This window comes from Sus scrofa, chromosome 18 (assembly GCF_000003025.6).
Source record: "Sus scrofa isolate TJ Tabasco breed Duroc chromosome 18, Sscrofa11.1, whole genome shotgun sequence".
NCBI classification, from domain to species: Eukaryota; Metazoa; Chordata; class Mammalia; order Artiodactyla; family Suidae; genus Sus; species Sus scrofa.
The window spans coordinates 9,220,573-9,238,054 of NC_010460.4; the positions used below are offsets into that span (position 1 = coordinate 9,220,573).

General features: G+C 45.4%; 1 protein-coding gene across 6 annotated transcripts in view; it reads left to right on the forward strand.

Moving 5' to 3' along the window:
• The window catches only part of DENND2A (DENN domain containing 2A), a 124,135-nt gene that overhangs the window by 34,036 nt on the left and 72,617 nt on the right, over window positions 1-17,482 (forward strand). For 3 of the 6 annotated variants that reach the window (XM_005654270.3, XM_021078589.1, XM_021078590.1), the window contains exon 2: window positions 4,276-5,433. In XM_005654270.3, coding sequence (XP_005654327.1) covers window positions 4,442-5,433 — 992 coding nt within the window. In that variant the 5' untranslated portion in view covers window positions 4,276-4,441. Of the gene's footprint in view, window positions 1-890; window positions 993-4,021; window positions 4,059-4,275; window positions 5,434-17,482 lie in introns of those variants that run through there. The other 3 variants (XM_005654269.3, XM_013983646.2, XM_013983651.2) reach the window with 2 other exon arrangements.

Consider the following 17,482-nt stretch of genomic DNA (forward strand, 5'->3'; position numbering starts at 1 on the left):
AAAAGACTGAAAAAAAAAAGAAAGAAAGAAAGAAAAGAAAAGACAAGAAAAAGACATGTGAATCTCCTGTGTCTCAATACTTCGTATTCATGTAGAAGAACTGCGCGTACCATCCTGTTGGCATTTGCCAGTGGGGCTCATCTTTCTAGCCACTTCCACCTGATCAGTGTCTGCTTGTCCTCAAAGCTGAGAGACAGAGTTCTCTAGAGATTTGCTATTGACGTAGTACATTTTAATCAGTTACTTCATTCAGTTCCTCCGGATGTCAAGCACTAGAGTGTTTTAAAGCTGCTACTGTTCTGCTGAGGCTGCTGCTTTGGTGTCCATCCAGTCCTTAGCATCTTTCAGGTTTGAGATGTTCACCGGGATTCCTGATTTTGCTGGGATCATCTCCTAGTTTTCTTTAGACCAGACAGATGACCTGGTGGCTAGGCCTTTCTTCTTCCTGAGTTTGGAACTGCTGGGAGAGGCTCCAGAGCCAAAGACGGTGTAAGTTTACACCTCAGGGCAGCAGAAGAGTAGAGTACCTCTGTGTAGGCATTTTCATTTAGCGGGTGGTTTATTTCTTGTTTCCAGTAAACTAACAGTTGTTCTTTTCTTTGCGGGCTGTTAACTCATCACAGGTTCTTACAGAGTCTTGAAAAAGTGTCAAGTTCTGCTGATATTTCTGTTTTACTTTCGAAGGTTATAGAAGCATTGGCTGGGGTCTGAATCTGGGAGGACCTCAGGATTCTGTGCCGTTGCCACCACCCGCTTTATGGGTCAGGGGTTCTGCATGGTGCATCCCTGTCACCTGTGCTCCTGGGCGGAACCGATCAGGGATAAATAGCTGGGGCTCGGGCCCTAGATTAGCTGCCATGGTTCATTGAGCGGCATCCCTGTTTCCCCAGGCGACTTGGAGCTCTTCTCAGTGCTGACATGATGACAGTGTGCAGGCCGGCCAAGGGCAACCACAGCCAGACTGAAAACCTGGGCTACAAGTTGGCTGACAAGTAAGAACTGTTTTCCCCCTCGAGTGCAGAAGTTGGCCCAGATTCTCAGTCTCCTTCCTTTCTCGACTGCCTTTCCCTCCCCACTGACCCCACCTCCCTGAACTAAGAGGCTGAACTTCTTTTCTAAGTCCTTGTGATGAGCCTCTGGTAACTCATCATCTCCGTGCACTATGCCCAGTTAACAACCCACAACCAGGGCTGTTTTATCCTCAGATGGAACCCTTTCCTCTGATACCCACTCATATTCTGCAGGGAAGTTGGCCCCACTGAGCTGTTCACAACTAGGCATCCAGTCCAGAGTGCTTTCTGGGGCTTCCATAGAATCCTGGAAATAGAAACTCAAGAAATTTTGGGGTGCAGCAGCCATGTGGAGAAGGCACACTGCTCCTGGTTTCATCATCCTACTGCTCTTGCTTGAGCTTTGTAATTCCAGCAAGGTTTTCCAGCAGGCTAGTCTTTTTTCCTCTTCAGTTTTTATTTTTTATATTTATTTATTTATTTCTGTCTTTTCTAGGGCCACTCCCTTGACATATGGAGGTTCCCAGGCTAGGGGTCTAATCGGAGCTGTAGCCGCTGGCCTATGTCAGAGCCATGGCCACGCCGGATCCTTAACCCACTGAGCAAGGCCAGGGATCAAACCCGCAACCTCATGGTTCCTAGTCGGATTCATTAACCACTGAGCCACAGCAGGAACTCCTTTATTTTTATTTTTATTTTTTGTCTTTTTTTTTGTCCTCTTCAGTTTTTAGAGGGGGCCTCTAACTGTTGGGGATCTTAGATAATAACTATAATCATCTAACACTGGTTATTGTTTATTGATATCAAGACTTATGTGCTGTGGCTACATTATATATACTGACTTGTCCATTTAGTCATTTTATTTATTGACTACCTACTATGTACTGGGCATAGCAAATAAGATAAATTTGGCCACTGCACCCATAAAGTCTAGAGAAGGGAGATGGGGCTCTTTGGTTCTTTTTTTCTTTTTTTCTTTTTGCTTTTTAGCATTGCACCTGCTGCAAATGGAAGTTCTCTGGCTAGGAGTTGAATTGGAGCTGTAGCTTCTGGCCACAACCACAATCACAGCCACAGCCACACCAGACCCGAGCTGTGTCTGTGACCTACACCACAGCTCACAGTGATGCCAGAGATCGAACCCTCATCCTCATGGATACTAGTCAGGTTCATTAGCACTGAGCCACAGCGGGAACTCTTACTTTAAGAGTTCTTAAATACAAAAAAAAAAAAAAAAAGGAGTTCGTATTTTAAGATGAAAAAAATGGAGCCAAGGTCCAAACCCAGGTCCCTCTGATTCTAAAGCCATGTATTTATCTACTCTTACTATTGTTTAATGGTGCATATGATATTAATGATTCTATATTATATCATCAGTTGTCACTAGGCATGAACGAATCTGAATTCTGTTTTTGTGTGTCCTGTCTCTTCATCTTGCCTCTAGCACAGTGAGAACGAAGACTTTAATTTTTGCCTTTCTTTTTTTCTTTTTTTTTTTTTTTTTAAACGGCTACACCCAAAGCAAATGGAAGTTCCCTGGGCCAGGGATTGAATCCAAGCCACAGCCGCGGCAACACCGGAGCCTTTAACCCACTGCACTGGTCTGGGAAGTGAACCAGCATCTCCGCAGTGACCCACACCACTGCAGGCAGATTCTTAACCCACTGTGCCACAGCAAAAACTCCAATTTCTGCTTCTTGAACTCTCAGTAAAATAACAAACTGCTACTTTGATTCTGATTAAAATCTGAATTCATGCTAATGTTGTCAGTGGTGACAGGACAATTAAAAATGTGTTTCTTTTTTGTAATCACTATGTTGTAACTGATAATTGATTATTTAAATAGGGAGTTCTGGAGTTCCTGTCATGGTGCAGCAGGAATGAATCTGGGAGTTCACATCATGGCACAATGGTTAACAAATCCGACTAGGAACCATGAGGTTGCAGGTTTGATCCCTGGCCTTGCTCAATGGGTTAAGAACCCAGTGTTGCTGTGAGCTGTGGTGTAGATCACAGACGGAGCTCGGATCCCGCGTTGCTGTGGCTCTGGTGTAGGCCAGTGGCTACTGCTCCGATTGGGTCCCTAGCCTGGCAACTTCCATATGCCGCGGGAGTGGCCCTAGAAAAGGCAAAAAGATAAAAAAAAAAAAAAAAAAAAAAAAAAAGAAAGAAATGAATCTGACTAGTATTCAGGAAGATGCAAGTTCGATCCCTGGCCTTGCTCAGTGGGTTAAGGATCTGGTGTTGCCATGAGTTGTGGTGTAGGTTGCAGATGAGGCTTGCTGTGGCTGTGGCGTAGGCTGGCAGCTGTAGCTCTGATTTGACCCCCTAGCCTGGGAACCTCCATGTGCCTCAGGTGCAGCCCTGAAAATTAAAAATAAATAAATAGGGAATTCTGCTTTGGTCACCATATCTAACATATGAAAATTTGTTTGCCGTTTCACAAGCATCTGGTTAATGCTGTGCAACCCAGAAGAGCAACGTAATTTACATGTTAATGTCCCAAATCCAGGGAGAAGTCTTTATATAAACAGGGTTAGTCTCCGAAATAGAAAGCTAGATGGTAACGGGATGTGTGAACTTGCTAATTACTCATCCCTCGTGTGAACCTTAACCGGAGTTTCCGAATTCCTATGTATCAGTCTTTGTATTCACAAAACATGCACCATGAAGTCCGTCCATGGGTATTTGCTAATCTTGGCACATCTAAGGTCACTGTGCTCCGTCCTGACCTTTTCTGATGGAAGAATGCTTTGCATTTCAAAACACAGATCCTCCCATTCTCATTAGAATGATTTAAGATGTTCTGTTTTTCTTTCAAAATAATGTTTTTAATGTTTTTGCTTTTTAGGGCTGCACTCTCAGCATGTGGAGATTCCCAGGCTAGGGGTCCAATCAGAACTACAGCTGTTGGCCTGCACCACAGCCGCAGCAACGCCAGATCGGATCCACATCTGCGACCTACACCACAGCTCACGGCAATGCTGGATCTTTAACCCACTGAGCAAGGCCAGGGATTGAACCTACAACCTCATGGCTCCTAGTCAGGTTCGTTAACCACTGAGCCACGACAGGAACTCATCAAAATAATTTTTAATGTCTTCATGTCTCCTCAAGAACATGAAGTGATTTTTTGATGGTGGTTTCAATGACTATGGCTTGCAACTAGTATATGACATTTATATCTAAGTTCTAACAAATCTCCATGACTAGTCAAGAACAGTAACCACGAATCCCTCACCCAGTGTTTGTCTTTTCTGTTCAGGGTCAAGGTGGAAGGTCCGAAGGCTGGGGAAGACCCTCAAAGGCAGCCACTTAAGTCCTCCATTCCTTTCCTAGAGACTGATCAGCATTTATCCTTCCGAAGAAGCCCACTGGAAAGCCTCCTCAACTCAGTGCCAGAGTCGAGCGTGGACTGTTTGCAGCAGAACATGATCAGCTCAAATATGATCATCAGCGACCCAGGTTCGGATCTCAGCGCTAAAGGAACCAGCAGGGCCGGCAAGAGGCAGCACAGTGGTGTTCAGAACCCCTGCCCTCCTGCTCGAGGTGGGGCCCGGCACAAGTCCCTCAGCATAAAGGACAAGATATCAGAATGGGAAGGGAAAAGGGAGTCGCCCGCTCCTGCCCCTGGCAGGAAAACCGACGGGCAAGAGGATTACCTGCCGTCCTGTGTGATGGAGAGGAGGGGTAGCGAGGGTGCAAGGACTCGAGCCAGAGAGGCTCAGAACGGAACAAGACTGGGCCCGGAGAGTAAAGAGGATGCGAGGAATAAAGGGGCAGCGGAAGTCAGGGCGTGGGATGCAGAGGGGAGGCAAGACCCAAGCCAGCCCGCCCGGGAGCTGGCTCCACGTGCAGCCAGAGGCCGGGAGCCGAGTCTTAGCAAACAGCGCTTTCAGAATGACAGCCTCTCTGTGCTGAATCAGGTCAAGAAACTTGAGCAAGCCCTGAAGGATGGGTCTGCAGGGTTGGATCCCCAGCTACCAGGCACTTGTTATTCCCCCCACTGCCTGCCGGACAAGGCCGAGGAGGGGCACCCCCTTCCTGAGCCCCGTGGGAGCGGGAGCGTCTCCGAAGTCCGGGCCCACCCCTTGGACCTGGAAGCCAGGGAGGCGGCCCCCGAGGCTGCAGAGCAAAGGAAAGGCTCTTGCGGGAGGCCCTGCGATCCAAGCCTGGAGAGTGGGTACAGGGAGGACTCCCCCTCGAAACCCTTCATCAACCCCCTGCCCAAACCCCGGAGAACGTTCAAACACGACGGAGAAGGGGACAAGGATGGGAACCCCGGCATCAGCTTCAGGAAGGATAAAAGGAACCTGCCTCCTCTGCCTTCTCTACCTCCCCCGCCCCTGCCCTCCTCCCCGCCGCCTTCCTCTGTGAACAGAAGACTGTGGAATGGGAGACCGAAACCCAGTGCTGATCACAGGTAGGTGGCCCGTGACTGCTGCATCACAGTTCTCCTCTCAGGCAATTGTTGTTATTATTATGATTATTATTTTTACTTTTTAGGGCCGCACCCACAGCATATAGAGGCTTCCAGGCTAGGGGTTGAATCGGAGCTACAGCTGCCGTCCTACGCCACAGCAACGCAGGATCCAAGCCATGTCTGCAACCTACACCACAGCTCATGGCAACAACACTGGATCCTTAACCACGGAGTGAGGCCAGGGATTGAACCTGCGACCTCATGGTTCCTATTCAGATTTGTTTCCGCTGTTCCACGACAGGAACTCCTCAGCCTAACTATTCAGCTGTTAGATCTTTTCATTAGTCGAGACTCTGCATAGCTTAAGATAGGTCATTGATTAAACTTAAAAATGTGGTAACTGATGCACGTGTTTTGTGTCCCTTGGCCTCAAAAAAAGAGTATTTGCTTTGAAAAATTATCCTTTGGATGTGATAAGTACTTATAATTCATACAGTAACCAAGAATTAAAACCTGTGTAACACTGGCAGTCCATTATTTGATGCTAAATTATGCTCATTCCCAACTAGTCTGTGGTGCTCTTAGTCTTTCCTGGCTCTTCCTTTCAATTTTTGTCTTGGTATAAGCTCTAGAAACACACTGCCTGCCCTGCCCTGGCCCTAACATGATCTGAGTAACCTTGAACTAGTTATTTAACTGCTCAAGGCTTTAGTTTTCTCATTTATACCTATATATAGGTGCACACATGGTAAATATAATAGTAAAATAATACAACATGTGAATAAAATATGGGAGTGCCTGAAGGTAAAATCTGGTCTTTTTCTAGTCTATTTCTTTTCTTTTTTTTTTTTTTTTCTTTTTAGGGCCACACCCACAGCATATGGAGGTTCCCAGGCTAGAGGTCCAGTCGGAGCTACAGTTGCCGGCTTACACTGCAGCCACAGCAACATTGGATCCAAGCTGCATCTGTGACCTACACCACAGCTCACGGCAGCTCATGGCAACAACACCGGATCCTTAACCCACTGAGCGAGGCCAGGGATCGAACCTGCATCTTCATGGATACTAGTCCTATTCATTTCCACTGTGCCACGACGGGAGCTCCTTCTAGTCTATTTCTGTAATGTGCTCATTGGTTTGATACCTACTAATCTGGAAACCAGCTGCTGAGAAAAACTCCTCAAAGCAGTGTTTTTGTACCTAGCACCATCACTTCTTCACCTCCGACTTTTATCTTGACTCACTGCCCTTGGGCTCTAGCCACTTACCCTGGAACTGCTGTGGTGCAGGTCCACCTACGACTTGGTTTTGCTAAATCCAGTTGCAAACAGTTCTCTGTTCTTTTCCTAACTGATCTCTCTTAGTGTTTGAGGAACAGCTTGAGTCACACCACCTCAAAGCACTGTGTTCACTTGGCTTCCAGGCCACCTGCTTTCCTATAGTCGTATTCCACTGGCTGTTCCCTCTCAGCTCCGTTTTCCTCTCCCTCTACATGTCAGAATAACATCCTCCCCCACCCCCTCAGAGTTCCCATGGTGGCTCAGCGGAAACAAATCTGACTGGTATCCATGAGGTTGCAGGTTCAATCCTGGACCCTACTCAGTGGGTTAAGTATCTGGCAGTGCCATCAGCTGTGGTGTAGGTTGCAGACACAGCTTGGATCCCATGTGGTTGTGGCTGTGGTGTAGCCAGCAGCTGTAGCTCCGATTTGACCCTTAGCCTGGGAACTTTCATAGACTACATGTGTGGCCCTAAGAAAAAAAAAAAAAAAAAAGAATAAACGCCCCCCCCCCTCAACCCATGCACACCCCATCCCAGGATCAAGTCATCCCACCTCCATCTGCACACTTGTTTTTTTTTTGGCCTCATCTGTGGCATGCAGAAGTTCCTAAGCCAGGGATTGAACCCACACTACAGCAGTGACCCAAGCCACTGCAGTGACAATGCTGGATCCTTAACCTGCTGAGCCACAAGAGAATTCCTGTATACTCACTCCCTTAATGATCTCTCCCAGGGCCATGGCTTTAGATGTTGATTACAGGCTTATAACTCCCAATGTGTATCTCCAGGCCTCTCTCCAGCCTCAGGGATATGTAGTCACCTCCTGTTTAGGTCTCCCTTTGGTTATCTAATAGCTTGGACTTAACGTATCCAAACCTAAATTCTGAATCCAGGCCACTGGATAATAGTTGCTAGCTTTTTTTTTTTTTCTTTTCTTTTTTTGGCTGCACCCACAGTATGCAAAAGTTCCCGGGCCAGGGATCGAACCTGCAGCCTCTGTAGACCTGAGCCGCTGTGGTTGGTTTCTTAACCCACTGCACCACAGCAGGAACTCCAACAGTTACTATCTTATTAAATGGTATCACTCTTCATTTTCCTTAGGCCAAAAACCTAGGAGTCATTTCTGATTGCTCTCTTTTCCCGCGACCCCCAGTCTAATTCATCAGAAAGTTCTTTGTTTTTGGCTTTAAGCATTTTCATGATTCTGACTCCTCCACTGCTACCACTTTAGTCATTTTATATCCACCCCCCCGCACTTAGTTCTGATTCATTATTCTTTTAATGCACTGCCGTCCTCTACGAGCTCGTATTCTATTTAGGATTTTTGTATTGATATTCTATAAATGGGACTGGTCTATACTTGGCTTTTACTGTACCAACTTTACCAGTAAAAGCTTTATTATCAGTGTTATGTGATAGAGAAAATTTTACAGACTCCTTTCATTTAGGTAGTGAGAGAGTTTGAATCCATCTCTAGTTCTAAAGCCTTTCCCAGAGTTCCTGTTGTGGTGCAGTGGAAATGAATCCGACTAGTAACCATGAGGTTGCAGGTTTGATCCCTGGCCTTGCTCAGTGTGTTAAAGATCTGGTGTTGCCATGAGCTGTGGTATAGGTCGCAGACTTGCGGCTCCGATCTGGTGTGGCTGTGGGTGTGGCGTAGGCCAGCAGCTGTAGCTCCCATTTGACCCCTAGCCTGGAAACCTCCAAATGCCACAGGTGCAGCCCTAAAAAGACAAAAGACAAAAATTAAAATTAAAATAAAAAAAGCCTTTCCCAAACCAGTGCCTACCTCAGGACCCCAAGTACCCTTGTGACTTTTCTGCTCCTGTCCCTAGTGCTACCCCAAAGTAGCCCTTCTATGCCTTTTCTGGGCTCTTCCTTCAAAGAAGCCCCCTGTCCCAGGAGCAGGTTCGTTCTGGGAAACGGGAATCTTTCAGCTGTGTAATCGATGGGCAAACACATCAACCTGGTGATCGGTTATTCCCATTATCTCTTCTGTCTTAGCTACCATCTGCTCTTTTCAGTCTTCCAGCATTTTCTTTAAAAGCAGCTAAAGTTACTTAGTTTCAGTCCAAAGATGAAATTTTCCTTGGCCGCTTTGAAGATGGTTGCATCAGCTGTGTTTTAAGAATTTTGGCCTTGGATTTTTTTGTTTTGTTTAAAAGAGTACAATGGAGGTGATTGGGGCAAGATGTTCGCTTTCTACTCTTAAAAAACAAAGTGTGCTCTTTACTGTGGTCCTATCGCTTGGAAAAAAAAGAAGAAAAGAAAAGGCTCAAGTCTGAATTTGGCAGACGTACTGGCCTCTCCGAGGCGGGAGAGCCAAGCCAAGGTTGCAGAAAGACATGATGAAGGATTTCGAGGTTATGACGGTTTAGAATTACACGGCCAGGCTGTGCGCCCTCGAGAACGTGTTCAGCTTATTTTCACGGGCCGATGAGTCCACCTCAGCTAGAGCCAAACCGTGGATTCAGATTCTTGGTTTAAGGAAGTGTATTTTCTTTTTCTTTTTCTTCCTCTCTTCCTATTTCTCTCCGCTCTTTTTTCCTTTTTTCTCTCCTCTTCCTCCTTCTGTCCCTTTCTTCTCTCTTTTCTTCATTTCTCTAAAGCCCCAGGCAATTAAATGGAAGGACTTATGCCTTCAATCCTAAAATGGAAAATGAGTAACCCTCAAATGTCAGGAAATTCCAAAGATAAGATTCCTACAGCAGCATTAACTTGGTTATGTATGTTTTATGGCATACGCTTAATAACTTCGGCAGGAATGCCTTAGAGCTGACATTTAGCAAAAAAAGTTATTATTTTTTAAGTGCACACAGCATCCCGAATTCACATGTGTCTATACACCCCAATTTTTTAAATGTGAATTCACATTTTTAATTTTGGTCTATTTTGATCACATGACAGAGTTTTTAGATCTTTATGAAACCAAGTAACTATGTTGACCAAAATTTCAACTTTTCAGCGGATTATTTTGGCATCATATAGATTCAGCCTTTCCCTGGGGCTTTAGTGTAAGACTTTCAGAGCTTTTTGAGGACATGAAACCTTAGTCATTACGTGGCTGCCGAATCATCTAGGACTGTTACTGATTCCATGATTTCCATCTGCTTTAAGACTAATAGGGATCCTCACGGCAGCGTGGCTGGGCAGTATAGCCCTCAGCTCTCATGGGTTTAGTCGTTAATGCACCAGCCATACTGTGCTCTGTCCCTGTCATTTTGAGTCTGTCTCAATCACCACAACACCCATGAGGCAACTCTAACTACCGTATCTAAAATCTGAATGTTTAAAATCTTTAGGAGTTCCTGTTGTGGTGCAGCGGAAACGAATCTGACTAGGAACCATGAGGTTGCAGGTTCAATTCCCGTCATTGCTTGGTGGGTTGGGGATCTGGTGTTGCCATGAGCTGTGGTGTAGGTCACAGATGCAGCTCGGATCTGGCGTTGCTGTGGCCGTGGTATAGGCCAGCAGCTGCAGCTCCAATTCAACCCCTGGCCTGGGAACCTCCATGTGCCATGGGTACGGCCTTAAAAATAAAATAAAATAAAAATAAAATCCTCAAAGAGCAAATTGTTTGATGAACTTGCAGTTTAGAGCAAAAGTTAGTTTGAAACCATCTGAGAAGCTTGATTTTGTAAATTTCGTTTCTTCTAGTAGTAGCTGCATTGAAGAACCAAGAGATGGGAGTGGAGAGGGTGATTGTTATTCTGCGTTAGAACAGTGATTGTCGTGTCTTTCTTCTCCTTGGACTTTAGGCACAGTGACAACTAGAGGTGGTTTTTCTTCTGACATTTCTCTTTGGGATCCAGGATAGAGACAGGTGGAAACCTACGTGCAGAGTCACACCACTCCATGGAGGAGATACCGAACAACAGAGCGTGAGCTCAGAGCTAACAAAAGCATTCTCTTGCTTAGCCTCCTATCAGACCACCTGGTGGGATGATGGCCCTTCCCAAGGACAGAGCTTCCCCTTGTCACTGGGGATGGAGGCACGAAGAGAGTCTATGACAGTTGGAAGTGGACAAGGGAGTCAGAGCCTGGGAACCCTGGTTTCTAGCTCATCTAAAAGGTGTTTTAAGTGGTTGCTAGGTCTCAGGCTATCTAAGCTACTTTTTTTTTTTTTTTTTTTTTTTTTTTTTTTGCTTTTTCGGGCCACTCCTGCAGTATATGGAGGTGCCCAGGCTAGGGGTCAAATTGGAGCTACGGCTGCCAGCCTATGCCACAGCCACAGCAACACCATGTCCGAGCCACATCTGCAACTTACACCACAGTTCATGGCAACACCAGATCCTTAACCCACTGAACGAGGTCAGGGATTGAACCTGCAACCTCATAGTTCCTAGTCTGGATTCGTTTCCGCTGTGCCATGACGGGAACTCCTATCCAAGCTACTTTAAATACAGCTGAAAATGATTCTGGGGGAAATGGGTTCAAAACAATTGACTAAAAATCAGCTCTAAGCATACAGATTAAAAAAATTAAAAAAAAAAACCTTTTAACCCCAAAGTAGGGATAAATTATAAGCAATAAATATGGCCATTAAAACCAGCTTTTAAAATATTCACTCACTTTTTCAAGCAACAAATATTTACTGTGGACCTATGTAGTGTTAGAATATAGCAATAAACAAGATAAACTGAGACCTGGCCTTCATGAAACTTACGTGCCGTAACTGTATAAATAGAAACACACAACTATTGGGAGTTCCCTTTGTGACTCAGCAGTTAACGATTCCCGACTAGGATCCATGAGGATGTGGGTTCAATCCCTGGCCTCGCTCAGCGGGTTAAGAATCCGGCATTGCCACGAGCTGTGGTGTAGGTTGCAAACGAGGCTCGGATCCCACGTTGCTGTGACTGTGGTGTAGGCCGGCAGCCATAGCTCTGATTTGACCCCTAGCCTGGGAACTCTGTTATGCCCTGGGTGCAGCTTTAAAAAGTGGGAAAAAAGAAATATACAACCAGTAATGTAATCAACCACTCTCAGTTCTGTAAGGAAGCCGTGGTGCTCTGGGAATGTCATGGAAACAGGCCTGCTCAGAGAGGAAGTAACACTTTTGCAGAGGCCTGAGATTCCCAGGAAGGGGTGGGGTAGGAGAAGAGGGTCCAGTTTGAGTGAACAAACAATCGAAGGCCTCGGGGAACGAAAGACTTTAGCCTGTGGGAGGACTTGAAAGGCAGAGGTGGGCCAGAGGGGGAGGAGGGGTGTGAGCTGAGACCTAGAGGCCTTCCGAGGACTAGGCAAGGATTTTGGCTTGTTACCAGAGAAGAATGGGAAACATTTGAACGTTTTTAAGAAGGGGAGGGGAGTTCCCGTCGTGGCGCAGTGGTTAGCGAATCCGACTAGGAACCATGAGGTTGCGGGTTCGGTCCCTGCCCCTTGCTCAGTGGGTTAACGATCCGGCGTTGCCGTGAGCTGTGGTGTAGGTCGCAGACGCGGCTCGATCCCGCGTTGCTGTGACTCTGGTGTAGGCTGGCGGCTACAGCTCCGATTCAACCCCTAGCCTGGGAACCTCCATATGCCGTGGGAGCGGCCCAAGAAATAGCAACAACAGCAACAACAACAACAACAGACAAAAAGACAAAAGACAAAAAAAAAAAAAAAAGAAGGGGAGGGACAAAATCTGATTTGCTTTTTTTTTTCTTTTTAGAGCCACCTTCCATGGCATATGGAAGTTCCCAGGCTGGGGAGTCCAATTAGAGCTGCAGCTGCCGGCCTACACCACAGCCACAGCAACACCAGATCTGATTCATGTCTGTGACCTACACCACAGCTCACGGCAACGCCGGATCCCTGACCCGGTGAGCAAGAGAGTGAACCCACATCCTCATGGATACTCGTTGTTGGATTTGTTACTGCTGAGCAACAATGGGAATGCCTGATTTGAATTTTTCAGGCAGCAGTGGCAGTGTGAAGACCAGAAGGGGTACAGTGGACAGGGTGGGTAGATTTGGGGGGTGGGAGGAAATCAGGGAAGCATTGGGGTCACCCTGTACTATAATTGCAGTGAGGATTGAGAGAAGCGAATGGACCCGGGGATATCTTGCAGATAGAACTCTTGTTAATTGGTTAGATGTGGACCGAAACAGAGAGGGAAACTTGGCCAGGATTTCCAGGGTTGAGGCGTAGACACGTGGACAGTGGTGACGGCCTTTGCCGGGAGGGTGGCACTGGAGAAGGAGCTGGTCCTTATAGTGGGAAGTGGGGGTAATAGTAGTAGGAGTTCAACTTGAATTTGTTAATTTCGAGCTTCTCCGTCATCTAAACAGAGATGAAGGATGAGCTCTTCAATTTGTTTTTCGTTTACAAAAATATGGAAAAGTCACAAATAACAAAAAATACTACTTGAAATTACAGTATTTGGTATTGGTTCTTGAAATTTGGATATTGCATAAATTACAACCCACTGAAGCAAGCTTCGGTGGATCAATCAGATCATTACAGGATCTCTAAGAAGTACCAAAATCAGGACTTCCTGTTGTGGCGAAGTGGAAACGAATCCAACTAGGAACCATGAGGTTTCGGGTTTGGTCCCTGGCCTCACTCAGTGGGTTAAGGATCTGGCATTGCTGTGAGCTGTGGTGTAGGTCACAGACACGGCTCTGATCTGGCGTTGCTGTGGATCTGCCTTAGGCCAGCAGCAACAACTCGGATTAGACCCCTAGCCTGGGAACCTCCATATGCTGTGGGAGCGGCCCTAAAAACACAGAAGACCAAAAAAAAAAAAAAAAAGAAGAAGAAGTACCAAAATCACATAATTTGAGGGCCCAGGAAGCAATTCAGCCCCAGAGGAGGTTGCAGCCCTTTGCCAGGCTGTGGGCTCCCAAGAAGCAGGAACTTCTTACCTTTGCATCACCAGCTGTGAGTTTAATTCCACCCTTAGAAGATGCTTATTAAACATGCAGATGGGGAGTTCTCATCGTGACTCAGTGAAAATGAATCTGACTAGTATCCATGAGGATGCGGATTCGATCCCTGAGCTCGCTAAGTGGGTTAGGGCTAGGGTAAGTGGGTTAAGGATCCAGTGTTGCTGTGAGCTGTGGTGTAGGTTACAGATCCTGCATTGCTGTGGCTGTGGTGTAGGCTGGTGGCTACAGCTCTGATGCGACCCCTATCCCGGGAACCTCCATATGCCGCAGTGTGGCCCTCAAAAAGCAAACAAAAACAAAAACCTGCAGCTGGATGTGGAACAAATGTGGAAATGTTTAAGCGAGAGAAGAGCCAATTTGGATGTGGTTGTCATTTGCATTTCATAATTTCCTTTCTCTCAAAGTTAATATGTAAATAAAGGTATTAAAATCTCTTTTTCAAGTTGAAAAATATTTTTATGGATAACACTTAGCCGAGTGATTTGATGATTACTTTAATCGTATTTGACACTCATCACCTATTTGAGCTGCAGAACCAAGGACTGCAGTCGCCAGAGGTATTTATTTATGCAGATTTTAGACATGGTGCTAAGGAGGAGCCAACCACCTAAAGCTAATGCTTGCAAATATGTTACTAACACAGGACGGTGATAAATCAAACTCTGTAACTGGAATTGTTTCCCACTGCCCCTAGAAGCTGGGCGTGTAAAGATTTCTGGTTTCTCCTTGATCTTAGCCAGACAGTAGCTTCATGTTGATTTAAGAGTTTGTCTCAGAGCTCCCTCTGTGGCCCAGTGGATTAAGAACCTGATAGCAGCGGCCCAGGTAGCTGTGAAGGTGTGGGTTCCATCCCCAGCCCAGACCACTGGGCATAGGTTGCAGCTGTGGCTTGGATTCAATCCCTGAAGAACTTCCATATGATGTGGATGCCGCCGTTAAAAAAAAAAGTTTGACTTTCAGTCAGTCTTCCTGTATAGGAGTTAGCCACCTGAAAATCAAAATTTTAATACAGACATGGAACTACTATTTAAGGAATCCTGTGATGAATTCTTTTGCAGATTAGGTTAAAGTTTTACAATGTGCATAACCATTCTTTAATCAGCTTTTTTTTTTTTTTTAATGAAAGCTGTTATATTTTAAAAGTGGCTTTTCTAAGGCTGTTTAGACTGGTGGTACCTTTTATGTGTCAGGAATCAAATGCAAAATATAGCTGACATCTTATATTAGCATCTTGTCCTTGAAAATACGGAGGATCATAAAAGACCTTCAACCTAGAGCTTGAAATCCCAGGGTGTCTGACAGCAGCCGTTTCACCTACAGGCTCATCCCTGCCTAACAAACTCCAAAAGATGATCCAGATTCTTGACTGTATCGTATGCTCTGAACAAGTGAGCCATCCGCTGGGACTTGGAGTGCCTTTAGCATATAAACATCTTTATTGTTAGGGCACTTATTATTAAAACATTTGAACTATACAGAGGTTATTTCATAAATATTTTATAATAATTGTATCATTTTAAAATTTGACCTATAAAATATTGCTTCACAGGTGCCTCAAATGAGATTTTTTTTTTTTTTTTTTTGGCCGCGCCTGTGGCATGTGGAAGTTCCCAGGCCTGGGATTGAATCCACGCCTCAGCTGCAGCAATGCCGGATCCTTAACTCACTGTGCCACAGCAGGAACTCCCCTCAAATGAGATTTTTAAAAAATAAACCATTAAAATGCTTTCTCCATGGCAAGGCAGAGCACAGCTGCAGCCCTTTCTGCAGTCAAAGCGAAGGCCAAGCTCACTCGAGGTCGTGCTGGAATCCCAGGCGGTCAAGGTTTTACCTGTAAGCAGTGGCCACCATCCTCTCCCTCTGCTGCTGGGAGTGGAGCTTCCTGACATTGTGGCAGACACTGCTCGGGTCCTAATGAAGGGACACCCTTCTGTCCCCTTTTTGCCCTATGAGAGTTCATCGCCCTATGAGATATCTTCATTGTATAGTTGAGTTCCATTATGGAAAATAGAGGGGGCTTACATGGGCACAGTCATGTGTAATATGGTTTTCTATAGAAAATTAGTTAAAGCACCTAATGAAAAACATTGGAAACTCAACCTGTGTTAATCTGGGGATTGTCACTGCAGTGCTCCTCCTGCGTTGCCCTCCGTGCATGCTCTGCCTAATGCTTGTCTTTGTAAGAATTCTAGCCTCCAACTAGTTTCCTGGGTTCTCCCAATGTGACTTTGAGCAATTTACCTTAAGTCTCTATACCTGCACTCTCATGCATAACATGTGTAAAATAATAGTAATCTTTCACAAGATTGTTGTGATGTTTAAACGTGCTAATCCAAGAAAAGCACCAGTCAGTGTCTTCAGTAAATACTGAATGAGTGGTTCCGTGGTCTCCGAACAGTTTGAAACTTCCCTAGTGAATGGATGTAGTGTTTATGCCAAGGACTCCAGCTAACGTAATGTGACCTGGAGATGGGCACTTGTCACCTGGCTCTCCAAGGACTGAATCACGAGCCACTGCAGCTGCTGACCCTCAACACCCCCTGAAAGAGTTCAAGGGTGGAGATCAGGAGTGAGGCCCTCTGTGCTCTGGGAAAACAGGTCTTCAGATAGATATTTGCAGGAGAATTTTTTTTTTTAACTCGATGAATTTCACTACAATTTTTAGTTGTGCAGTGATCATCACTACCCAGTTTTATAGCATTTCCATCCCAAACCCACAACGTCTCCTTTGGAAAACATAAGTTTTTCAAAGTCTGTCAGTTAGTATCTGTTCTGCAAAGAAGTTCAGTTTATCTTTTTCTTAGATTCTACATATAAGTGATAGTATATGACGATGGTGTCTCATGGTCTGACTCACTTCACTTAGCATGATAATTTCTAGGTCCATCCATGATGCTGCCAGTGCCATTATTTCGTTTGTTTTTATGGCTGGGTAACAGTCCACTGTGTATATGTACCACATCTTTTTTTTTTGGTCTTTTTAGGACTGCACCTGCAGCATATGGAGGTTCCCAGGCTAGGGGTCGAATCAGAGCTGTAGCCACTGGCCTGCTCCACAGTTACAACAGATCCAAGCCACATCTGCAGCCTACACCTCAGCTCATGGCAACACTACATCCTTAACCAGGATGAGCAAGGCCAGGGATTGAACCTGCATCCACATGGATACTAGTCAGATTTGTTTCTGCTAAGCCATGAAGGAAACTGCCCACATTGTCTTTAACCACTCCTCTGTGGACAAACATTTAGGTTGCTTCCATGTCTTGGCTATTGTATATAGTGTTGCAGTGACTATTGGAGTACATGTGTCTTGTCGAGTCATGGTTTCCTTTGAATAGATGCCCAGGAGTGGAATTGATGGATCAAATGGTGATTCTATTTTTAGCTTTTTGAGAAATCTCCATACTGTTTTCCATAGTGGTTGCACCAATTTCATTCCCACCTACAGTGTAGTAGGGTTCCTTTTTATCCACACCCTACCCAGCATTTATTGTTTGTAGCAATATTTTTTTTTTTTGTCTTTTTGTATTTTTTTAGGGCCGCACCCTTGGCATAGGGAGGTTCCCAGGCTAGGGGTCTAATTGGAGCTATAGCCACTGACCTACACCACAGCTCACGGCAATGCTGGATCCTTAACCCACTGATCAAGGGCAGGAATCAAACCTGAAACCTCATGGTTCCTAGTCAGATTCATTAACCCCTGAGCCATGATAGGAACTCCCTGTTTGTAGACTTTTTGATGATGGCCATTCTGGCTGGCTTAACGTGGTACTTCGTAGAAGTTTTGATTTGCATTTGTCTAATAATTAGTGACATTGAAGATCTTTTCATGTGTTTTTTGGCCATCTGTATGTCTTCCTTAGAGACTTGTCTGTTTAGATCATCTGCCCTTTTTT